Source organism: Grus americana, chromosome Z (genome assembly GCF_028858705.1).
Source record: "Grus americana isolate bGruAme1 chromosome Z, bGruAme1.mat, whole genome shotgun sequence".
NCBI lineage: Eukaryota > Metazoa > Chordata > Aves > Gruiformes > Gruidae > Grus > Grus americana.
In genome coordinates this window covers 54,259,971-54,279,455 of record NC_072891.1, presented here as the reverse complement: position 1 = coordinate 54,279,455, position 19,485 = coordinate 54,259,971, and the positions used below count along the sequence as shown (strand labels likewise).

Below are 19,485 nucleotides of genomic sequence, written 5' to 3'. Positions count from 1 at the left end.
TGAAGTGAAGCAGCTAACTTCACAATTAGCTGCACTGTATGATCATTATTTAACTCAGTGACATACTGTAATTTTTATCGTCGTCTTGATTTTTTTCTTTAACTTTGCAACTTTGAAACATAGCATCAACCATTCAAAGTTCCACATTTGGATGATTTTCTTTGGTGGCTTAGTATTGCAGTTCTGATTTGTACCGCTTGATGTCAGTGATGTGTTCTTGACACAGAATGTTAAGATTGCACGTTTTTTAATTTGACATGTCCTTGTTTGCAGCTGTGACTTCTAGAATTCAGCACATAAAACCTAAGTTTGTGATTCCAGACACTACCTACTCCACTGATTGCTGAAAGAATTGTATGTGTAAAAAAACCCAAAACTTTCCTTTTTGTGAGTCAGCCTGCAACATTGTTATATCTTTGTTCCAAACAATGAGAAAGGATAATAGTTTAATCCTTGAATATGATTGCATATGTTTGTGTGAAGTTTTGAATCTAGCTTCTGTGATACTTGTTTAATGTGCATGTATGTAAAACTATTTGGATACTGCAGTCTTACTGCAGATAGTGAAAGGCTAACAGCATTACTAAACAGGAAAATAGTATGGATTCTAAATGTTTGTGGTCTTAGCTTTCAACCAATTATTACTATTTAGATACTGAGCTTGTAGTCCTTGTAGTTTCTCTGTCTGTCCAAAGATGTGTTTTATTTTAGATATTTATATTTAGATCTTTAAGAGATGTTTACAGGATGGAATCACTTTTATTTTACAACCCCTGCTCCCATTTTTCAAACAATAAGTCAAAGAATTTTTGGTCCATTAAATTTTGCCATTTTTATGTTCAGGGTGGTGCGTATAAGTTTACTTCCTGCTGACTTTTTCTCAGGTATTTGGCATTGGTATGTGCAGCAGTGTTAGGTACTTGTGGGCAGAAATCACAGACTGAGGTGGGAAGGGACCTCTGGAGGTCATTGTGTCCAACTCCCTTGCTCAAGCAGGGCCAGCTTCAGCTGGTTGCATAGGACCATGTCCAGACAGCTTTTAATATCTCTTAGGATAGAGACTGCACAGCCTCTCTGGGAAATCTGTGCCAGTGCTGAGTTACCCTCACAGTGGAAAAATGTTTCCTCATGTTCATAAGGGACCTGAATTTGTGCCCATTGCCTTTGGTACTGTCACTGGGCACCACTGAAAAGAGCCTGGCTCTGTCCTCCTTTCACCCTCCCTTCAGGTATTTATGTGCATTCATAAGATCCCTCTCTGAGCCTGTGCGTCTTCAGCCTGAACAGTCCTAGCTTTCTCAGCCTTTCTCCATAGGAGAGATGCTCCAGTCCTGTCATCATCTTTGCAGCCCTTTGCTGGACTCTCTCCAGTATGTGCATGTATCTCTTGTAGTTGGAGCCCAGAACTGGGCACAGTTCTCCAGGTATGGCCTCACCAGTGCTGGACACAGTCCAAGGATCACCACCCTTGACCTGCTGGCAGCACTCTTCCTAACGCAGCCCAGGACACCACTAGCTTTCTTTGTCACAGGGGCGTATTACTGGCTCATGGTTCACCAGTACCCCCAGGTCCTTTTATGCAAAAATGCTTTCCAGCTGGTTGGCCTCTAGTGTGTGCTGGTGCCTGGGGTTGTTCCTCCCCATGTGCAGGACTTTGCACTTCCCTCTGAACTTCATGAAGTTCCTGTTGGCCCCTTTCTCCAGCAAGTTGAGGTCCCTGAGAATGGCAGCATGGCTCTCGGCATATCAGCCACTCCTCCCAGTTTTGTGTCATCAGCAAAATTCCTATCGATCACCACCCTCTGAGCCTAGCCATTAAGCCAGTTTTCACTCCACCTCACTGCTTATCTAGCCTGTGCATCAGCAGCTTGTTTATACAGATCCTATGGGAGACAGTGTCAAAGGCCTTACTGAAGTCCAGGTAAACAATATCAACTGCTCTCCAATCATCTACAGGCCAGTCACTTCATCATAGAAGTTTATCAAGTTGGTCAAGCATGACTTTCCCCTCTGTGAAGCCATGCTGACTACTCTTGATGATTTTCTTGTCTTTCACGTGCCTGGAAATGGTGTCCAGGTTTAGCTGCTCCATCACCTTCCCAGGGATCAAGGTGAGCTGACCAGCCTGTAGTTCCCCAGGTCCTCCTTCTTACCATTTGAGAGAGGAGTGAGATTTGCTCTACCTCACTCCTCAGGCACCTCTTCCCATCGCCCGTGATTGATCAAAGATTATTGAGAGGTGCGTCCTATCACAGCCCATGGACTTAAGTATATCCAGTTCACTTAAGTATTCTCTAACCTAATCCTCTTCCACCAGGGGAATGTCTTCCTTGCTCCAGACATTCCCCCTGGTCTCTGGGACCTGGTATTCCTGAAGGCTGGTCTTGCTAGTAAAGGCTGAGGCAAAGGACGCATTCGGTACTTCAGCCTCTTACATGTCCTGTGTAACCAGGTCCCTCATCTTTTGAGCAATGGGCTCACATTTTTTCCTAGCTTTTTGTTGCCTGTGTACTTCTAGAAGCCCTTGTTGCCTTTCACATTGCTCACCAGATTCAATTCCATGTGGGCTTTAGCTTCCCTTACTTTGATGCTTGGATAATGTTTCTGTATTTCTCCAAGGTTACCCTAGGAGGGTAGCATCTGTATGCTTCCTTTTCTGTGTTTGAGTTTGACCAGGAGCATTTTGTTCATCCACGTAGGCCTCCTGGCATTTTGCTTGACTTCATCTTCATTGGGATGGAGCACTCTTCAGCTTGGAGGGGATGATCCTTGACCTTCCATCCCCAGACAGAGCTTTGTGCACTCCAGCTGCTCTTTCATGTAAAAGGCAAGCCCCCCTTCTACTTCATAAGAGCCCCTGTTCCTCTCCTTTCTGAAGAGCTGATAGCCCTCCATTGCAACACTCCAGTAATGGGAGCCATCCCACCATGTCTCTGTGATCCCAAGAAGGTCATAGACCTGTAACTGCCTGCAGATCTCTAACTCATCATGGTTATTCTCCATGCTGTGTGCATTAGTATACAGGTACTTTGGAGAGGCAGCTCAGCATGTTGAGGTCCTGGAAAGGAACTCCAGGAGGAGACTTTGATGATAGTTCCTCAAAGGTGATTGTTTTAATTCTGGGTACTTTAATTGAAAATTATACTGGTGTCCATGGGAATAGTCATAAGTTTTGTGATTAAGTCCCTAAGGTTACATGCTAAAAAGAATAAATTGTATTCTTTTAAGTACTAAAACCTCAGTAATCACCAGTATTTCTTAACCAGTAAATGTCTAAGGGAAATAGTAAGCATTATAAAGCAAAGTGCAGAAGAATCTGGCTGTCAGTATGATGATTGTTATTGTTGGTGTTGGGTTTCAGGTCAGTCAGTTGTTCCAAATAAAATGCAGCATTCAACTAGAAGTCTGCTACCATGGGTTGAGATAAACAGTTTTACTAAGTAAAGCAAAAGCTGCTCACGCAAGCAAAGCAAAACAAGGAATTTATTCACCACTTCCCATCATCAGGCAGGTGTTCAGCCATCTCCAGGAAAGTAGAGCTCCATCATGTGTAACAGTTACTTGGGAGGACCATGACTCTGAATGTCCCTCCCCTCCTTCCTCTTCCCCAGCCCCTTATATGCTGAGCATGATGTCATATGACCCTTTGGCCAATCTGGGTCAGCTGTCCTGGCTGTGTCCCCTCCCACCTTCCTGTGCACCCCCAGGCTACTTGCTGATGGAGTGGTGTGAGAAGCAGAAAAGGCCTTGGCTCTATGTAAGCACTGCTCAGCAGCAACTAAAACATCCCTGTGTTATCAACACTGTTTCCAGTACAAATCCAAAACACAGCCCCATACTAGATACTATGAAGAAAATTAACTCCATGACAGCCAAAACCAGCATAGCAGCTTATAAGTAAGTTTACGGACTTTACAACCATCTGTCCAATGTCCATCCATTCCTATGTCCCTACTGAGTAGCTGTATGATAAGTTGGCATAGTTGAGTATTTATTATATTACGCTATCTTTGCTCTGTAGTCTGTCCGCTTGTATGGCTTCTGTAGTGTTGGGAAATCTGGGAAGAGGAACTCTGTGAAGAGAAATGCTGAACATTGAAAATAAAGGGGAAGAAGTTGTAGCAAAAAGCTTTTAAAATGCCTATTTCTCTGTTAGAGCAACGACTAAAATTAAAGTGGCATTGAAAATGTAGCAGGTGCTGTCAAAAGCAGCTGAGATTTTACAGTAAACTTACTTCCAGACTTTTTCCTCACCTCCATAAGAGTAAGACAGATGTGCATGCTATTATATAGGTGTTCTTAATGCCCATGTTCTTTTGAACTGTCAACAGCTTCAGTATATGTGTGAAGAGCACTGGTAACCTGGGCTGTATGTTGCAGCCAGAGTTGCTCCATAAAGACAAGGCTATTTGACTGTGAGGAACAGAGAAATTCATTGACAGTTAAATGCAACTACTGTCTAAGTGCTGTTAATTTGAGTACTTAATATTTGGGGGAAGAACTTTGTGGATTTTTTTTTTTGTCATCTGTAAAACTTGAAAATGAGTCTGCAAAACTACTGTAAAGAAACATGGAAGATGCTTTTCAACCTGTTTGTGGAGTCATTCAAAAAAGTCATAATTATGGCAATTGTAATGGCACTGTTTGTCTACTTAGTTAACCTGTGTTTTGGTTTAAAAAAAATACAAACCAAAGATAGATGTCAGTGCCTTCTCCCAAAATACTGTTGTGTAGGGATATGGAGATCAGCCCTTCTCTGCCAAACCTGTAGTTGCACACTGCCTGCATGGGTGGTCACAGTTTGATACTTAAGCAAATACTTACTTGTGGTTTTGTTCTGATTCTTCTGCTGGGATGAGCGTCAAGCAGGCAAATAGTAATCCTGTGTAATCAGACTCTACTGTGTGTGGCAGAATTGGCATATAAAGACTAATTTTCAAGACATTGCAAATTGAACTTGAAAGTTCTAGCTCTGATTTTCATAGCATTCTGAAAATCATAAAGTAAAAGATGTCTAAATTAATGTCTGCACTTGAATATGTTTTCTGGGGTTTTTGCATATGTTACTATCTAAGTGTTTGTGAATATCTAGAATGTGATTTTAAAGCAGAAGAATCAGTGTCTAATGATTGAATGGTACAAGTTTTTTTTGTGTAAAACTTACAAAGTTGGGGTTTTTTTCTTGCTTTGTCATTTCAGATTTGTCCAATATGCGCAGCATTACCTGGAGGGGATCCGAATCATGTCACAGATGACTTTGCAGCTCATCTTACACTGGAACACAGAGCTCCTAGAGATTTAATATCCTTTCCAAGTTGAGGCAAAGAGGCAATGATGACTTGTTTTGATTTTTATAGTCAAAGGGTCGTACCTCTGGCTTTCCTGGAACTTAAGTTGCTAAAGATCTCTGTGTCCAGAAATAAAAAGGTTCATTTGCTAGTTTAAAAAAGTATAAATACCAGATTGTGAACAGATTATAGGTATACTTGATGGTGCTTTTTGCTCTTACAGCAAAAACATTTAAAGAACTTTGATACTGAGAGTTTGTTCTACTGGGAGTGTGGTTTATCCTACCTGATTATTACTCTTAATGCTGCGTTATGTATCCAGATTGAGTAGTGTGCTGTAAGTATTTGTGACATGATGATGATTTGAGCTTAGCTGGTTTTGATGAATTATTTTAAACTTGCTTAACTACTTTTAACACCATGCTTTAATAACATAAGTTCATAGTGATATTTTGTAACATAACTTGGAAAACTTTCAGATACCATGGGAAATAGTATGTTGTCTTTCAGTCACCTTCGCAGCAGGTTATGCAGAAACATCTATGTTGATGGCTGAAGAGCTGGAACTATTGGACTTTTTATGCTCGTTCTAGGAATTCTTTTCTTTTTTAGATTCTGCTCCACCCCCAGATTAACTAATGAAATGTATTTTGGTTTGGGCTTTTTATTTAATGACATGCAGACTATGTAGCCTACCTACAGTAAGTAATCCCTGTGAAGTATTCCTCTGTGTCTCATTTAAACAAACAGACTATATTCTTACTTTGATAGTGTTTTTTTGTTTAAAGATTTTTTTAAAATAAAAAAATAATCTAAGCCCTAGCAACTGAGGTAAAAAGAAATAATCTAAGCCCTGGTAACTGGTGTTTGTTATGCTAACAGAAGAGACAGCATTTATAAGGAGGTGGCTCAGTTTCAGTTACGATTGTGTTTGATTGCTTTTGAGTTTGTTAGTGTCACCATAGTTTAGGGTCAGGACAGACTAAATGCACGTATTATCACTACACAATAACTGGATCAGTGTAAAGGAGTTTGGGTGTTTATTGGCTCTGTGAAGGAGTAACTAATAATTCAAAGACCACTACAAAGTTAGGTAAAAGCAGTTATCTCTACTTCACCTTTCCCTGTGGACAGGAACAGAGCTCTCAGCAGTTGGGAGGAGCAGGGTGCTGAGTGTGGTGGCTCTGGCCGTGAGAGCTTGGTTCCAGGTGTCCAGGGAGGTCCTCTGTGGCCAGGTATCCTCCAAGGCAGAGTAATGTGTCCTCCCTCTCGGGTGGAGGTGGGATGAGATTGATGAGGGGAGAACATCTTCCAGGCTGTTGGATCTTTCCTGGCCCTTGGAGAGCTCTGAGATACTGCTTGATGACTGGTGTAGAGAGTCACTGAGTGATTTTTCGTGTATCAATTTAGTTCTAGTCTTTCTACCAGTTGTGAGTTTTTCATAGCACCTGCCTAATATGCTTTTTCTAACAAAATTTCCATCCCTAATAACTACATGGCAGTGTACCAAAGGTCAAACTGTGGGGCTCCAATGTTGGCTTAACTAGTCTGTAGGTCAGGAAGTTTAAATTTTCCCAGTTAGAGTGAAATTAATTTCCTACTGAAATGAACAAGACATTTGATTAGAGTTCATGCTTCTGCAGCTTTTTCTCCCCCTCCAGTATCAGAGATGCCACCAGATGACTTTGATTTTTCTAGCTCAAACATTCCCAAATTAAATCTTTTCAAATACAGAGTAAGGCTTCAATGTCAGTCATCCCAAAATGGATCTTTATTGGGTATATTTTTGGGGAATACATTGTCTATGATTCAGCATTAAAGACAATGCACATAGAATTTTCTGCTTGTACACTATTGCTTCAGTGATTGGTGTTATCAAGTCTCCAAAACCTGATGAGAGGCGTATCCTGAAGTGACTATTCCATGTTGGGCTCTACATCATTTCTAGCAACAGGCAGGTCTAAAGTAGGAAAAAAGGAAGAGGAGATGCCCCTTTTCATCCAGGGTCTGGCAGCATAGGAAAGAGTAACTGTCAAAGTCAAGGAGCTGTTAGAAATCCACTCTTTGATACCATTATATTGCTGTTCTAAACATCTTTATATGAAGTTACGCTGTACAGAACAATTTTCCGTGCTTCGTAACAACTTTGATGTACAAAGAGGAGAGACAGAAGGCTCTTCGCTTGCACTTTTTCTAGGATGAGGATTTCCGTTACAGTTTGAGCTTTTATTATTGGGTCTGCTAGAGTTCTGAGGAGTGGCCTCATCTTGTGAGTATTGGTTAGACATGTGTCATTTTGGTTTTGTTTTGTTTTTCTTAAATTGTCCCAGAAGGCTGTGTTTCTTGTTATAAACCTTGTGCAGCCATTGCAAGGTATGTCCTTTATTCCTGCAGTCTGGGGACAACTCTTTAAAGCCTGGTTTGTTACTTTAGCAGGGAAATACCTGAAAATTTATTAAATACAGCTTTTCAGCATCAATCATACTAATAGCTCTTGCATAGCTATTCAGTTTATCTGTTTGTCACAAGTTAAGGTTTACAAAAGCTTTACTGTAACATAGCTGGTAAGACTTGGGTGCATACTTAGCTGGTATTTAAAGAATGATGTTTATCTCAAGACAGTTTAAAAGCTGCCATTAAAAAAGTTACCCCACAGTCCTGTGTCTGCTTGAAAAATCCCCAGATAAGATACTGGCCTTTTCTACCAGGTCTAGTTATGAAAAGCTTCCCAAACTGTATGGGGGCAGGAGTTCATCTAATACAGTATCTTGTCTCCAGCAGCATCCAGTTTTAGCACACTCAAGGCACTCTGTGCTAGGCAAAGTGTGTTCTGTGCCAGGGAAGACTTTCCTCTTGCACGCTAAATGTTAAGTGCTTTACACTGTGGCATAACTAACAGGTTTGAAAGAGGCAAACATTCTGTAAAATCTTTTAGTAGCCAAAAGTTCTTTCTTGCCATGAGAAGTCTAGTCGCTTCTTTCAGTCTTAAGTTATTGACCTCCATGACATCCTGAGGTTCTGCACCATAACTGTGTCTTATGAAAAGTACATTGGACACCACCCTTATACAGTAATGGATACCAAATGAGTGGTCAGCATACTATTATAAAAATAAAGCACATGGGACATACTCCTATCTAAGCTAAAAGTCTAGTAACAATAAAACATTCAAGCTTACGCTATTTCATTTTGCACTAGTGAATTATACTAGTGATTTTTAAAGTAAAAGGAAGCCTTATCTGGACTGTCTTGCAGGAATGAATGTTAACAACTTTCTGACAAAGATAATCTTTAATTTGTTGATTGTGTCTTAATTTATATAAGAAAACATATAAAAGGTATGACTTGAAAAATAAGTATCTGATATGGAGAAATAGGGGGAAAATGGGAAAATGAAAGGCATAACTGTCATAACTGGAATTAGTGGTATTTCTTTGGCTAAAAAGTGAAACAAAGGGGTGTGGTGGAAGTGCTGAACACTCCTACAATACAACCTACAACTTCTTAAGGATTGAAGTGATGGAGTTTCTTGGCTAAAAGCATGAAGTGCAAAAGTCAAAAGGAATACAGTAATTGTTATGTACTTCTGATAGGAATGGCAATAAGCTTTTTATTATTTTCAATACTTAACATAAGAATTGGGGAGGGAGAATAAAATCTCTGTCTCTCTGAAATAAGCTTGGCTGAACATGCACTTGTCAGAGTTTTCAGATTACTGAGTAGGAAACTTTGATCTAAAAAACCTAAGAAATTAATCCTGATGTTTCTTGGACATTATAAAAAGCTGGAGAAATACAGGGAGTTTGGTGTACGCAGCACTGGGTGTCTTGAGTTCAGATCAGTAAATCTGACCTGCACCATAGCTGCAGTGTACCTTAACTTTGCTGCAGAAGTTGAGTCATTATTTTATGAAAGAAAACAGTAGTGTGCACCTGAGTATTTCACCTTGTCATTTGTCCTTGTCCTTGTCATTTAATACTCAATGCCAAACAGTTCTGTTTTCTTAACTTCTTGGTTATGATGAATCCAGTGGTGTTCGGCATGTACGTAGGATGTTCCACCCAGGCCGGGGTTTGGGAGGCCCCCGTGCACGTAGATCAAACATGCACTTTACTACCAGTTCCCCTGGTGGGCTTTCATCTTCTCAGAGTTCGTATTCTCCAAGCAATAGAGAAGCCATGGATCCTATAGCTGGTAAGTGTCATAACCACGAATTTTACCCCAGTGTCCTTCTTACACAGAGGAAGTAAAATTCAAGACGATACTAGTTGCCCTGCTTTATGTTGTTATGAAGCTGTATGTGTAGATACTGTCCACAGCGCAAGTGTGATGGCTGCTTGCAGGTGAGCTGTGTGCTTGGCTGGCTTGTCACAGGGCCCATGTGTGGAGATGCTGAAACAGCTGCCTCTAGCTTGTGCTTTTAATTCTAGACAGTGTAAGACTTATTCCCAAACCTAATCTATGCACAGGTGGTGTATATTTTTACAAGTGATTATGTCCAGCTTCCATCACCTACTTTAGTACATCTCATTTTAATTTGCCATGTGGATAAAGGTGTTTATAGAGGAGAGGGTTTGTCTCAGTGAAGATGAAATTAGCTGAATTTGGGTATTAGTGGACATTTTAAAATATGTTCCATTTGCATTCAGGCTGCTGTTTGAATGTCAGACTTGCTAATATCACAGATCATTATTTTTTTAGGTGTACTTGTAAATGCTTATATAAATGTACTGTTGCAAGTATTTGCAGTGTATTTCAGTAAAGTTTAGAAAAACTCAGGGTGTCTCATTTTCAACACTAGAAAATAATGAAGATTTGTCTCTAGGATTCCTAGGAATAACTTGTTTGATGTATGTTTAGCTTTGATGTGAAAATAACTTTTTTACAGGAAAGAAAAAATAGAGAATGAAGACAATTCTGAAAACAAATAGAACTTTCCCTAAGGGGAAATCTAAATGTTTTTATGCAATGGTTTTTGACCATGCCAGCATAAGTGTCAGGGAAATCTGAGAACTTCTGCCATAACCCACCTTTGCTTCAGATGCCAAGATGGCGTAATGCTTAAACTGGAGCTTCCTGCTATCATGTTGTGACTTCTTCAGAGGGAGGCAGCCAGCCAACTTAATGAGGTGTTGCCCTGAAAGCGGAGATGTAGCTCCACTGCCTGCCTTAATCATGGTCCCCTTGCCTGCCTTCTGCTGGCTCTGGTGCTCTGTTGGCCTGCTGTGACCTGATTTAACTCATTAAATTAGCTGGGAAGAAGTATCCCATCAAGAGTAGAAAATAAGTTAAGCGAGGTCACAGGAGGGTCTGAAAAGGATTAGAATTTGTTCAAGGAGGGAGGATGTTTGTGGTAAGCTTTCAGTGCAAGACCTTGTCTTTCTTTTACAAGGGAGCTAGGTCAGCTCAGTGCAACGTGGAGCGGCTGCTGAGGTTTGTTTTCAGCCTCACAATGCCTTCCCACTTAGCAGCATTGAATGTGGGATAAAATGGCATTCTTCTGAATGTTTTCTTTTTTTCATGGAAGGTGTGGTTTTGCATTTAGAAGTCAGTTGCACACTGAGCTGGGTGTTATACCAAGACTCTTGTATCGAGCTCATGTCTGCTTCCAAAATACTGTTTTGCTATACTCTAAGCTTTAATTTATGCTTTAACTTACAGTGAGAGGAAAGATATCCAGATTTTTTTTCTATTAAATAAATGAAGCTTATAGCATTTGTTAAATTTTTTCCCTTTTTTTTTCTCCCTGTTGTGTTTTCTAGTAATTACAATGGAATTAAAAGTTATTTAATCTTGGTATTGCTGTCACTGCTGGTAAAAATTACTTGACCTCCTGAGTTCCTGACATGGAAAACTACTGCATTTTGCTTTATTTCCCAAAGAAAGCCGTATTTAACAAGATTATATTTTGTTAATGGAAGGAAAACTGCCATGACCTCTATGGTAACTATGTAATGTAGAGGTGAGGGGCAGGAGCAGTATCATCCTCTACTTCCTCTGCCCTTGCATCAACTACAGCAAGCAGGTGATATAAGAAGTACCTTCTACACAGGGTGTAGAAGAGATTCTGTAGTAATGCACGGAGCAGTAATTTGCTGCTAATATTTATTTCAAAAAATCATTTGTGGATAAAACTTGCAATAAGCATTCCATCCCTCTGAATTGGAAGACTTAAGAACAGAGGTTTTCTTAATTGCTAGGCCTTCTCTGTTCTTCTGGCCGAAATAAAATTTCATACAGCAAAAATGCTTGACCACTTCGGTTTTGATGTGAGGCAATACTTTAATATGTTTTCTTAACAAAATACTTCTATTAAATGTTTAAAGCAATGCTATGATACCTCTCCCTTTGCTGTAGCACATCTTCCCTCTTTGAGGGAACATTTGTTGAAAGGAAAATAAAACCACCAACCAAAGCCAAAATGAAGTAGTTTCTTAGTCAATTGCTATTGTAACTTTGAAGTTTCAGAGAATTGCTGCAGCGAACATCATTTGCCAGGCGTTACCTTTTAGATTGGCTCTTCTGTTATTTTGAAGGCATTTAACTTTGACTTCTTATCTGGAATAAATCTGCATAAATGGGTTTTAATCTTCCTTACCCTTTGAGACACTGAACGCTAGGACTTTTTTCAAGAGCTTCACGGGCTCTTCAGCACCGTTTGTTCTTTGATTTTATTGATTGGAAAAAAAGGAATTGATGCACTGGAATTCAGTGTGCATTTATTCTATTGTGTAATGCTCATTTCAGATCTTTCATCATAGAAACTTTCTCTTCTCTGGCAGAGCTTTTATCTCAGCTATCAGGCGTGCGGCGTTCTGCAGGAGGACAGCTCAACTCCTCTGGCCCTTCTGCTTCTCAGTTACAGCAGCTGCAGATGCAACTGCAGTTGGAACGACAACATGCACAGGCAGCAAGACAACAACTGGAGACTGCACGCAATGCAACTAGACGCACCAACACGATCAATGTCAACACCACTATGACACAATCTACAACAACAACCAACACATCTAACACAGAAAACAGTCAGCAGACTATCCAGAATTCCCAGTTTCTTCTTACAAGGTAACTTGTTCTGTATATTTACTTGTATTTATCTTTTACCATTTCTGTTTGCCTTAGTCCTCAGACATAAAGCTCAGTGAAACTTCAGTGTTTAGTGTTAGGCATGTACCTTAGCAAAGCAGTGTCTGATCAAATATATCCCAGAGTTAACAGGCTAATTAATCATACAGAATATATTAATGGAGGACATCAACAGTCATCACAATGTGTAATACATAAAACTTGCTTCATCTATATTTCTAGCAGCTGGCCCAAAGGGAGTTATTCTGCTTTTGGAAAGCCAACTCAAGGACCTGGCTGCAGAAATATCCTGTGGTGGTCTAGTGTTTGCAAAAAGGACAGGCAATCTCAAGTGTGCTGTATTTTTTTTTTTTTTGATGCACCTAGGAACGTGTTTAAAGGATTAGCCTTGAGTATGGATTGCTGCAAACCTGGAAAAGGAAGCTGATTTTAAGTTCTGGCTGAATACATTACTTATGACTCCAGGCAGGGGACTTCTGCCAGATCCTCCATCAAGTCTGTAGCCAACATACTGCACTTTTGTTTGCACTTGTAACATCTTTTCAAACCTTCTGTCTGTTCTTAAGCAATGGATAAACATTAGTTGCTGCATCTCAGCTTCAAGAGGAACAAAAGGAATGTTGCTTAACTAAATTGTGCTTGTTTCCCCTACTACTTCCAGCAAAACAAGTGCATTTCCAGTGATAACAAGCTTGTCAACTTGAGCCGTAATGGAGAGGGAGAGAGTCAGTATTGTTTAATAGGAAATTAATCTTTAGTAAAAGCTGAAGGTTGAACAGGAGTTTATATATTAATTATTTTAGAGACTACATAACAAAGCAAATAAGTATTCTGTTAATGAATGGTATCCTTTATCTGCTTTAGAAATTATACTTAGATCTCAGGGTTACTTTAAAGAGGAGTCACCCACTATGTCATTCTAGTTCTTTTAGAAGGTTGGCTATTGACCTGAAATAAAAATGTTTTCCATGTCTCCCCTGCCATGCCCCTCCATACATACTCTTGTTTATTTGGTGTTGTGAAAGAGCATGGGCACTTTAACAGCTCTGGTGTCAAGAAAACTGGATTTGAGTCAATCTGATTTTTATCTAAATGCAGAGTAATACCATGTGACATCTTTCAATCAGAAACCTATGTGAAAAAAAATCAGAGTACCTGCAGGTGTCACAGACTGCAACTTTCAGAGTTGGAGCAAGCAGTTTCCTTGCCCTTCAGGGCATGTACTATAACCTGGGAGAAGTGGTATGGTGGAATGAATGTTGTATCACACTCTGGGAATCCCCAGACTTTGCACATAGAATCACAGAATGGTTTGGGTTGGAAGGGACCTCAAAGATCATCTAGTTGCAACCCTCCTGCCATGGGCAGGGACACCCTCCACTAGACCAGGTTGCCCAAAGCCCCATCCAACCTGGCCGTGAACACTTCCAGGGATGGGGCATCCACAACCTCTCTGGGCAACCTGTTCCAGTGCCTCACCACCCTCACAGTAAAGAATTTCTTCCGAACATCTCATCTAAATCGACCTTCCTTCAGCTTAAACCCATTACCCCTTGTCCTGTCACTACACTCCCTGATAAACAGTCCCTCTCCAGCTTTGCTGTAGGCCCCCTTTAGGTACTGGAAGGCCGCAATTAGATCTCCCCGGAGCCGCCTTTTCTCCAGGCTGAACAATCCCAACTCCTTCAGCATGTCCTCACAGGAGAGGTGCTCCAGCCCTCTGATCAGCTTTGTGGCCCTCCTCTGGACTCTCTCCAACAGCTCCATGTCTGTCTTGTACTGGGGCCCCCAGAGCTGGACGCAGCACTCCAGGTGGGGTTTCACAAGAGCAGAGTAGAGGGGCAGGATCACCTCCCTTGACCTGCTGGTCACACCTCTTTTGATGCAGCCCAGGACATGGTTGGCTTTCTGGGCTGCAGGCGCACACTGCTGGCTCATGTTGAGCTTCTCATCAATCAACACCCCCAAGTCCTTCTCCTCAGGGCTGCTCTCAATCCATTCTCTGTCCAGCCTGTAGCTGTGCTTGGGATTGCCCCGACCCATGTGCAGGACCTTGCACTTGGCCTTGTTGAACTTCACATGACCCCACCTCTCAAGCCTGTCAGGGTCCCTCTGGATGGCGTCCCTTCCCTCCAGCATGTCGACCCCACCACACAGCTTGGTGTCATTGGCAAACTTGTTGACGACATTACATGCGGTAATGTACTTTGTGGTGTATTTGGACTTAGAAGTTGACCTAGAAACAAAATAGGCACCTAAGGACTGTCTAGGAAATCACAACAGCCCTCCCTAAAAGACTGCTGAATAGCAGGAACCCTCACAAATAGTTTTTTATTTTCATCTAGTTTAGGCTCTGCTTTGAATGGTGTCATAGCAAGAGGGAAAGGGTGGTTTGTTAAATGCATGCATGTTGTACTGAGGTGTGGGAGGTTGCCAGAGCTGCGCTTGTCAAAGGGCAAGCAGGATGATGCTGAAGGAGTGGTTCTCGAGCACCTTTCGGCGCCTGTCAGCAGTGTCGTGGGTGAAACAGGCTTTCACCAACTGCCTGTCTCCTCTTCCCTTGTGCTGCACAGGTTGAATGATCCGAAGATGTCAGAAGCAGAGCGCCAGTCTATGGAGAGCGAACGGGCAGACTGCAGCCTGTTTGTTCAGGAGCTTCTACTGTCCACTTTGATGCGGGAAGAAAGTTCCTCCTCAGATGAGGATGAGCGGGGGGAGATTGCAGATTTTGGTGCTATGGGCTGTGTAGATATTATGCCTCTAGATGTTGCTTTAGAAAACCTAAATTTAAAAGAGAGTAATAAAGGAAACGAGCCTCCTCCACCTCCTCTTTGATGACATCCCCCTTTGCAGACAATGTCCTCTGTGCTGTATTTGCCAATGAAAGTGGACAACAACTATCTTGGGTTTGTTTTGGTGATTGTAATTTCAGGTCTGTCACTCTTGTTACATTGTGTACATTCAAAAGAAAGAGAGAAAAGATATATATGATAATCATTTCCACTTAACTAATTTTTACTTCTAGCAGGTAAATGTAGGTTGCAGTGCAGAGCAAAAAGCTCTGTGTCCTGTACCTTGACATGCAAAAGGCTCTCCTAATACTCCACATTCAAACTGAAGACGAAAAAAATGAAAAATCTCTAATGAAGCTGCTGTGTGTATTTATGAATATTAATGAATAAAAACTGCTTGGATGGTTTACCTTAACTACTGCATGATGTTTTTTGCAGCGTGCATGAGTTTTAGTGACCTTGTCATTTAAAAATTTAAATACAAGGAGTAAAACTATAAAACCCAAAGCTTTCCCATTATTCAAAGGTTACGTGACAAAAAGGTTAGTGCTGACTAGCAGTTTGTGGCCACGAAGTACCTTTTGAATAATATGTGATGGAATGACATCTTTATGTGCTGTTCTTGCACAGGATGGAAACTCTGCAGTGGGATATTACTGTCATGACCAGGGTGTGACATTTTGCTGTATGTGACCCTTACGTTGCCCTGTTAGCCATCACCTCAATGTGGAGTTGAACTTCATTTTATGGATCTGTAGGAGACACACCAGAAAGGCCACTGCTGGAAGCTACTACAAGGCGCTTTTGTGTGCCCTAAAAGCAAATGATGTTCACTTTTGTTTAAAGTTTTTTTCCTTTTTGTGGTTGTTAATTTTTTTAATTGTTAAATATGTTTTATTCAGGTGTAGACAATTCATATATTCACTGTGTTAAAAAAAGTTAACCTGGATCATGGTTGTCTTAGTTTAAAAAGCCTTTCACAGTCTCAGTCATATTTTGAGTTATTTATGTATTTGCTTCATAGTTTGCAGAGACCTGTCAGTATCAGGAGATTTGGATTCCCAGATTGTCAGCATACCACAATTGAATTGTTAATGCTAACTTTGGCACCTTTTATTTATTATTTCTTTTGGTTATTTTTGCTGGTATAAAAAAGTTGAAAAAGCCTTTTAGTTGAATCGTGCCACCTATATGCCTATTACTGTTAATCCTACTGGTTTGGAAGAAAAGAGTATGTTGTTCTTGCGCATAGAAGTTTATTATAGCCCCAAGACAAGGACAGAAGGGGTATGTCTGGTTTTCGTTTCTTTTCTTTCTTTTTTTTTGGTGGGTTTTTGAATGTAAAGTTAGATTATAAAAAAAAAAAAGTGCACACAGCTTCTGATGAAAATTTAAACTAGGCTTATATCATAATGGTGTCTTTCCAGATCTTTCTCACCTCACCACCTCTCTTTCTCTGTATCCTTCCATCTCTGCAGCATTGCTAGTGTTTTAGAGTAAATTTACAGACTTGAACACCAGATGGTGTCCTCAGCAGAACTGTGACATGTATGCTAGTCCAAAATAACAGCTGCAAAAGAAGCAACCCTATAGACTGAAGTTGAAATCCCATTCCTTTTTTCTTTTTTCTTTTTTTTTTTTTTTTAAATCCTCAAGTCCTGATTGTTTCTGCATAGAGCAGTACTAGCTTTGTTTTCTTTTAGTCTCTGCAACAGAGCATGTTTCAAGGGAAACTTTACGCAAGGCCTCTGGTTATACTGAGAGTTACCCCCAGTAGGGACTTTTTTATTGATTGTTGAGGATTTTCAAAAATTTTTCAAGCTGTAGTCTTTTCAAACACATCTTCTGCACATTACAATAAGACACACGGTTCAATAAAGCATTTTCAAGACTGTTGTTCAGTTGATTTTCTTTGGGTTTGATGTATTATACAAACAGTTTTAGTTCCAGAAATTTCTGCAGTGCTCTATACAAAATCAGTTGATGTAGAAATCCTGGCTGATTTACAAAAACATGTTTTAAACTTACATACTTTGGCAGGTGATGAAGTATGTAATCCTAAACTGTTCACAGGTAGGTGAATTCAGGTTTCCGTAGAACAAGATGCATTTGAAATAGGCTCTTCTCTGTGGTGTTACTTAGAATTGCTGTGAAGAAGATGCAAACCAATATTATCTGTGTTAATTTAGAGACTGAATACATGCTGACTTGCATTTAAAGGTATTTTTGGATGTCACATTAACTCTTACAAATCTTAATGTTGTTTGGGTTTTTTTTAGGTTCAGAAATAACATGGCTACTTGGAAGGTGTTTGTTCTAGTAGTCTGCCAATTGTTATTTGCAGGGAACTGTTTTTCCTTCTCAGAGTAAGCTTTGTCAGGACAGTATTTTTTTTAGGGGTATTTCCAAAACATTTGTGTTTATTTTCTGGGCTACAATGAAAACAACCTTCAGGAACTTTGCAGGAGAATCCTGTGAGGGGTTACTGCGTTTTCCCTGGGGGGGGGAACAAAAACCAACAACCAACCAACCAAAACCAGGTCCCAGCACACCTTTCAGAAAAGGGAACCTTAATTCTTGGCACTTAGAAAAATTATTGGGGTGCAGTGACAGCCATACAGGACACCAGCGGGTGTTTGGGGGCAGCAGGGGGAGGCCGGGGGTGGGGGGTGATGCTGGCTGCACCCTGCCTTCCTGGGGCCTTGGAGCTGGGCTGGGGCAGGCACCACATGTGAGGCTGTGTCACCTTTCTGGGGAGGGGGCAGGCAGAAGGGTGTGTAGTTGTTGCCAATATTTTACAGCTGTTGGAGGGATGTGCAGATATGTTTGAAGTGTTGGGGAACAAGTCCTGCTGGCCTGTTGCTGGAAAACTGGCTTGGAATTGCACTGTGTTCTGTTTGTAACTTGTCATCTGCCTTTTTCAGGGGTCTGTTATTTTTTCTGTTTTGTTCAATGCCAAAGACAGACACTTGGAGAGGGTGGTGTGATAGACAATGAAAGTGCTTTTTAACTTCCATCCACCTCGGTTGTTACAACCCCTGCCTTGAGCTCCCTGGGATGTGCAGAGGGAGGGGGTTGGTTGTGCTCTGGGGTTTCTTTCCTTCCTCTGCCCTTATCTGTGGAAGGGTTTTAAGCCCTCCCTGCTTGGCATGGAGTTGGGCTCCCAGGTAGCTTGTGGGTACTGGGGCTGCATGTTTTGTGGTTTTGCTTGTCTGTTGGGAAGGAGTAAAGGCAATTCTCTCACTGGCTAGAAGTCCCAGGAGCCAGAGTGCTTTGCTGCCTCTTGGGCCCTCAGAAGTCCTGACTGAGGGAAGCAGTGGATTTATTTGGTGTGTGAAGAGTTTTTTCAATTACATCACTTAATCTTCTCTTCCCTCACACACCTGACTTTCATTCCTGGATGTGCCTGCTTTGCCAAATAAATATGACACTGTGCTTTTTCGAGGCCACTTTATTCTCTTAGCTCCTAAGAAAAAAGGAACTCAGTATGTGTGCCTAGCACTAGTGAAAACTCCCCTTTGCGGTGCTGTGTCCTGCATTGAAGGGTGGTGGTCTTGCTGTCCTTGCAGGAAGTCTGGGACAGCTGCCCTGCCACTGTGCTGCTGGATATGAATGCACTGGGTTCTGCTTTGTGGCACAAAGGAGCTTGAGACAGGCCACCTGTGTGCACAAGTGTATTTGCAGCTATTTATGTGTACAGTGTTGTGCTTGAAGTTACTTATGGGCAAAATAAAATGGGAACGGGGCAGCTTCAAGCTTGTGCTTCCACCACACATCCTTTTAACTCAGCAGTGGTTGTTGCCTCCTGCAAGAATATCTACTACAACACAAGGAGGTAGCAGTGGAAGACAACCTGCAGTGCTGCCTCCTCCCTTGTGGGCTAGCAACAGTGGAGGGGTGGGCACCCTCCCCCCTCTCCATTCCCTACACCCACCGTGTGTAAGGAAGGGGGTAAACGGTGTAGGGAGGTGACCCTGGCCTTGTGGGAGTTGAGGTGGAGGAGGCTGAGGGACATGAAAGGGATGGGGGAGACTGGGACAAGGGCCACTGATGTGGGTCTCTGTGCTCTGGGGTGGTGGGAGGGGCTGGGAAGGAAAAAAAAAACCAGTAAAAGGAGGGATAGGGTGGCAGTGGGGAAACTACAGCCCAGCAGAGGGGATGGTGGTTGGAGGCAGGAGAGGCTGAAGTAACCACCACAGTGTAGATGAGTGACCAGTGGGACTGAGGGGCAGGCAGAGTGAATCAACATCAGCTGGATGTGAGGCTCTGCAGCGCCCTGCCTCCACCTGACACTGCCCCTGGCTCAGGAGAGAGGCAGC

The 19,485-nt window shown here is 41.6% G+C and overlaps 1 protein-coding gene across 2 annotated transcripts in view; it reads left to right on the top strand.

The window, feature by feature from the left end:
• KCMF1 (potassium channel modulatory factor 1) overlaps positions 1 to 15,707 on the top strand; it is a 52,942-nt gene extending 37,235 nt beyond the window's left edge. For both annotated transcript variants that reach the window (XM_054809811.1, XM_054809808.1), the window contains exons 4-7: positions 5,200 to 5,290; positions 9,297 to 9,482; positions 12,071 to 12,353; positions 14,948 to 15,707. In XM_054809811.1, the coding sequence (XP_054665786.1) occupies positions 5,200 to 5,290; positions 9,297 to 9,482; positions 12,071 to 12,353; positions 14,948 to 15,209 (822 nt within the window). In that variant the 3' untranslated portion in view covers positions 15,210 to 15,707. The remainder of the gene's footprint in view (positions 1 to 5,199; positions 5,291 to 9,296; positions 9,483 to 12,070; positions 12,354 to 14,947) is intronic.
• Positions 15,708 to 19,485: the final 3,778 nt, after the last annotated feature.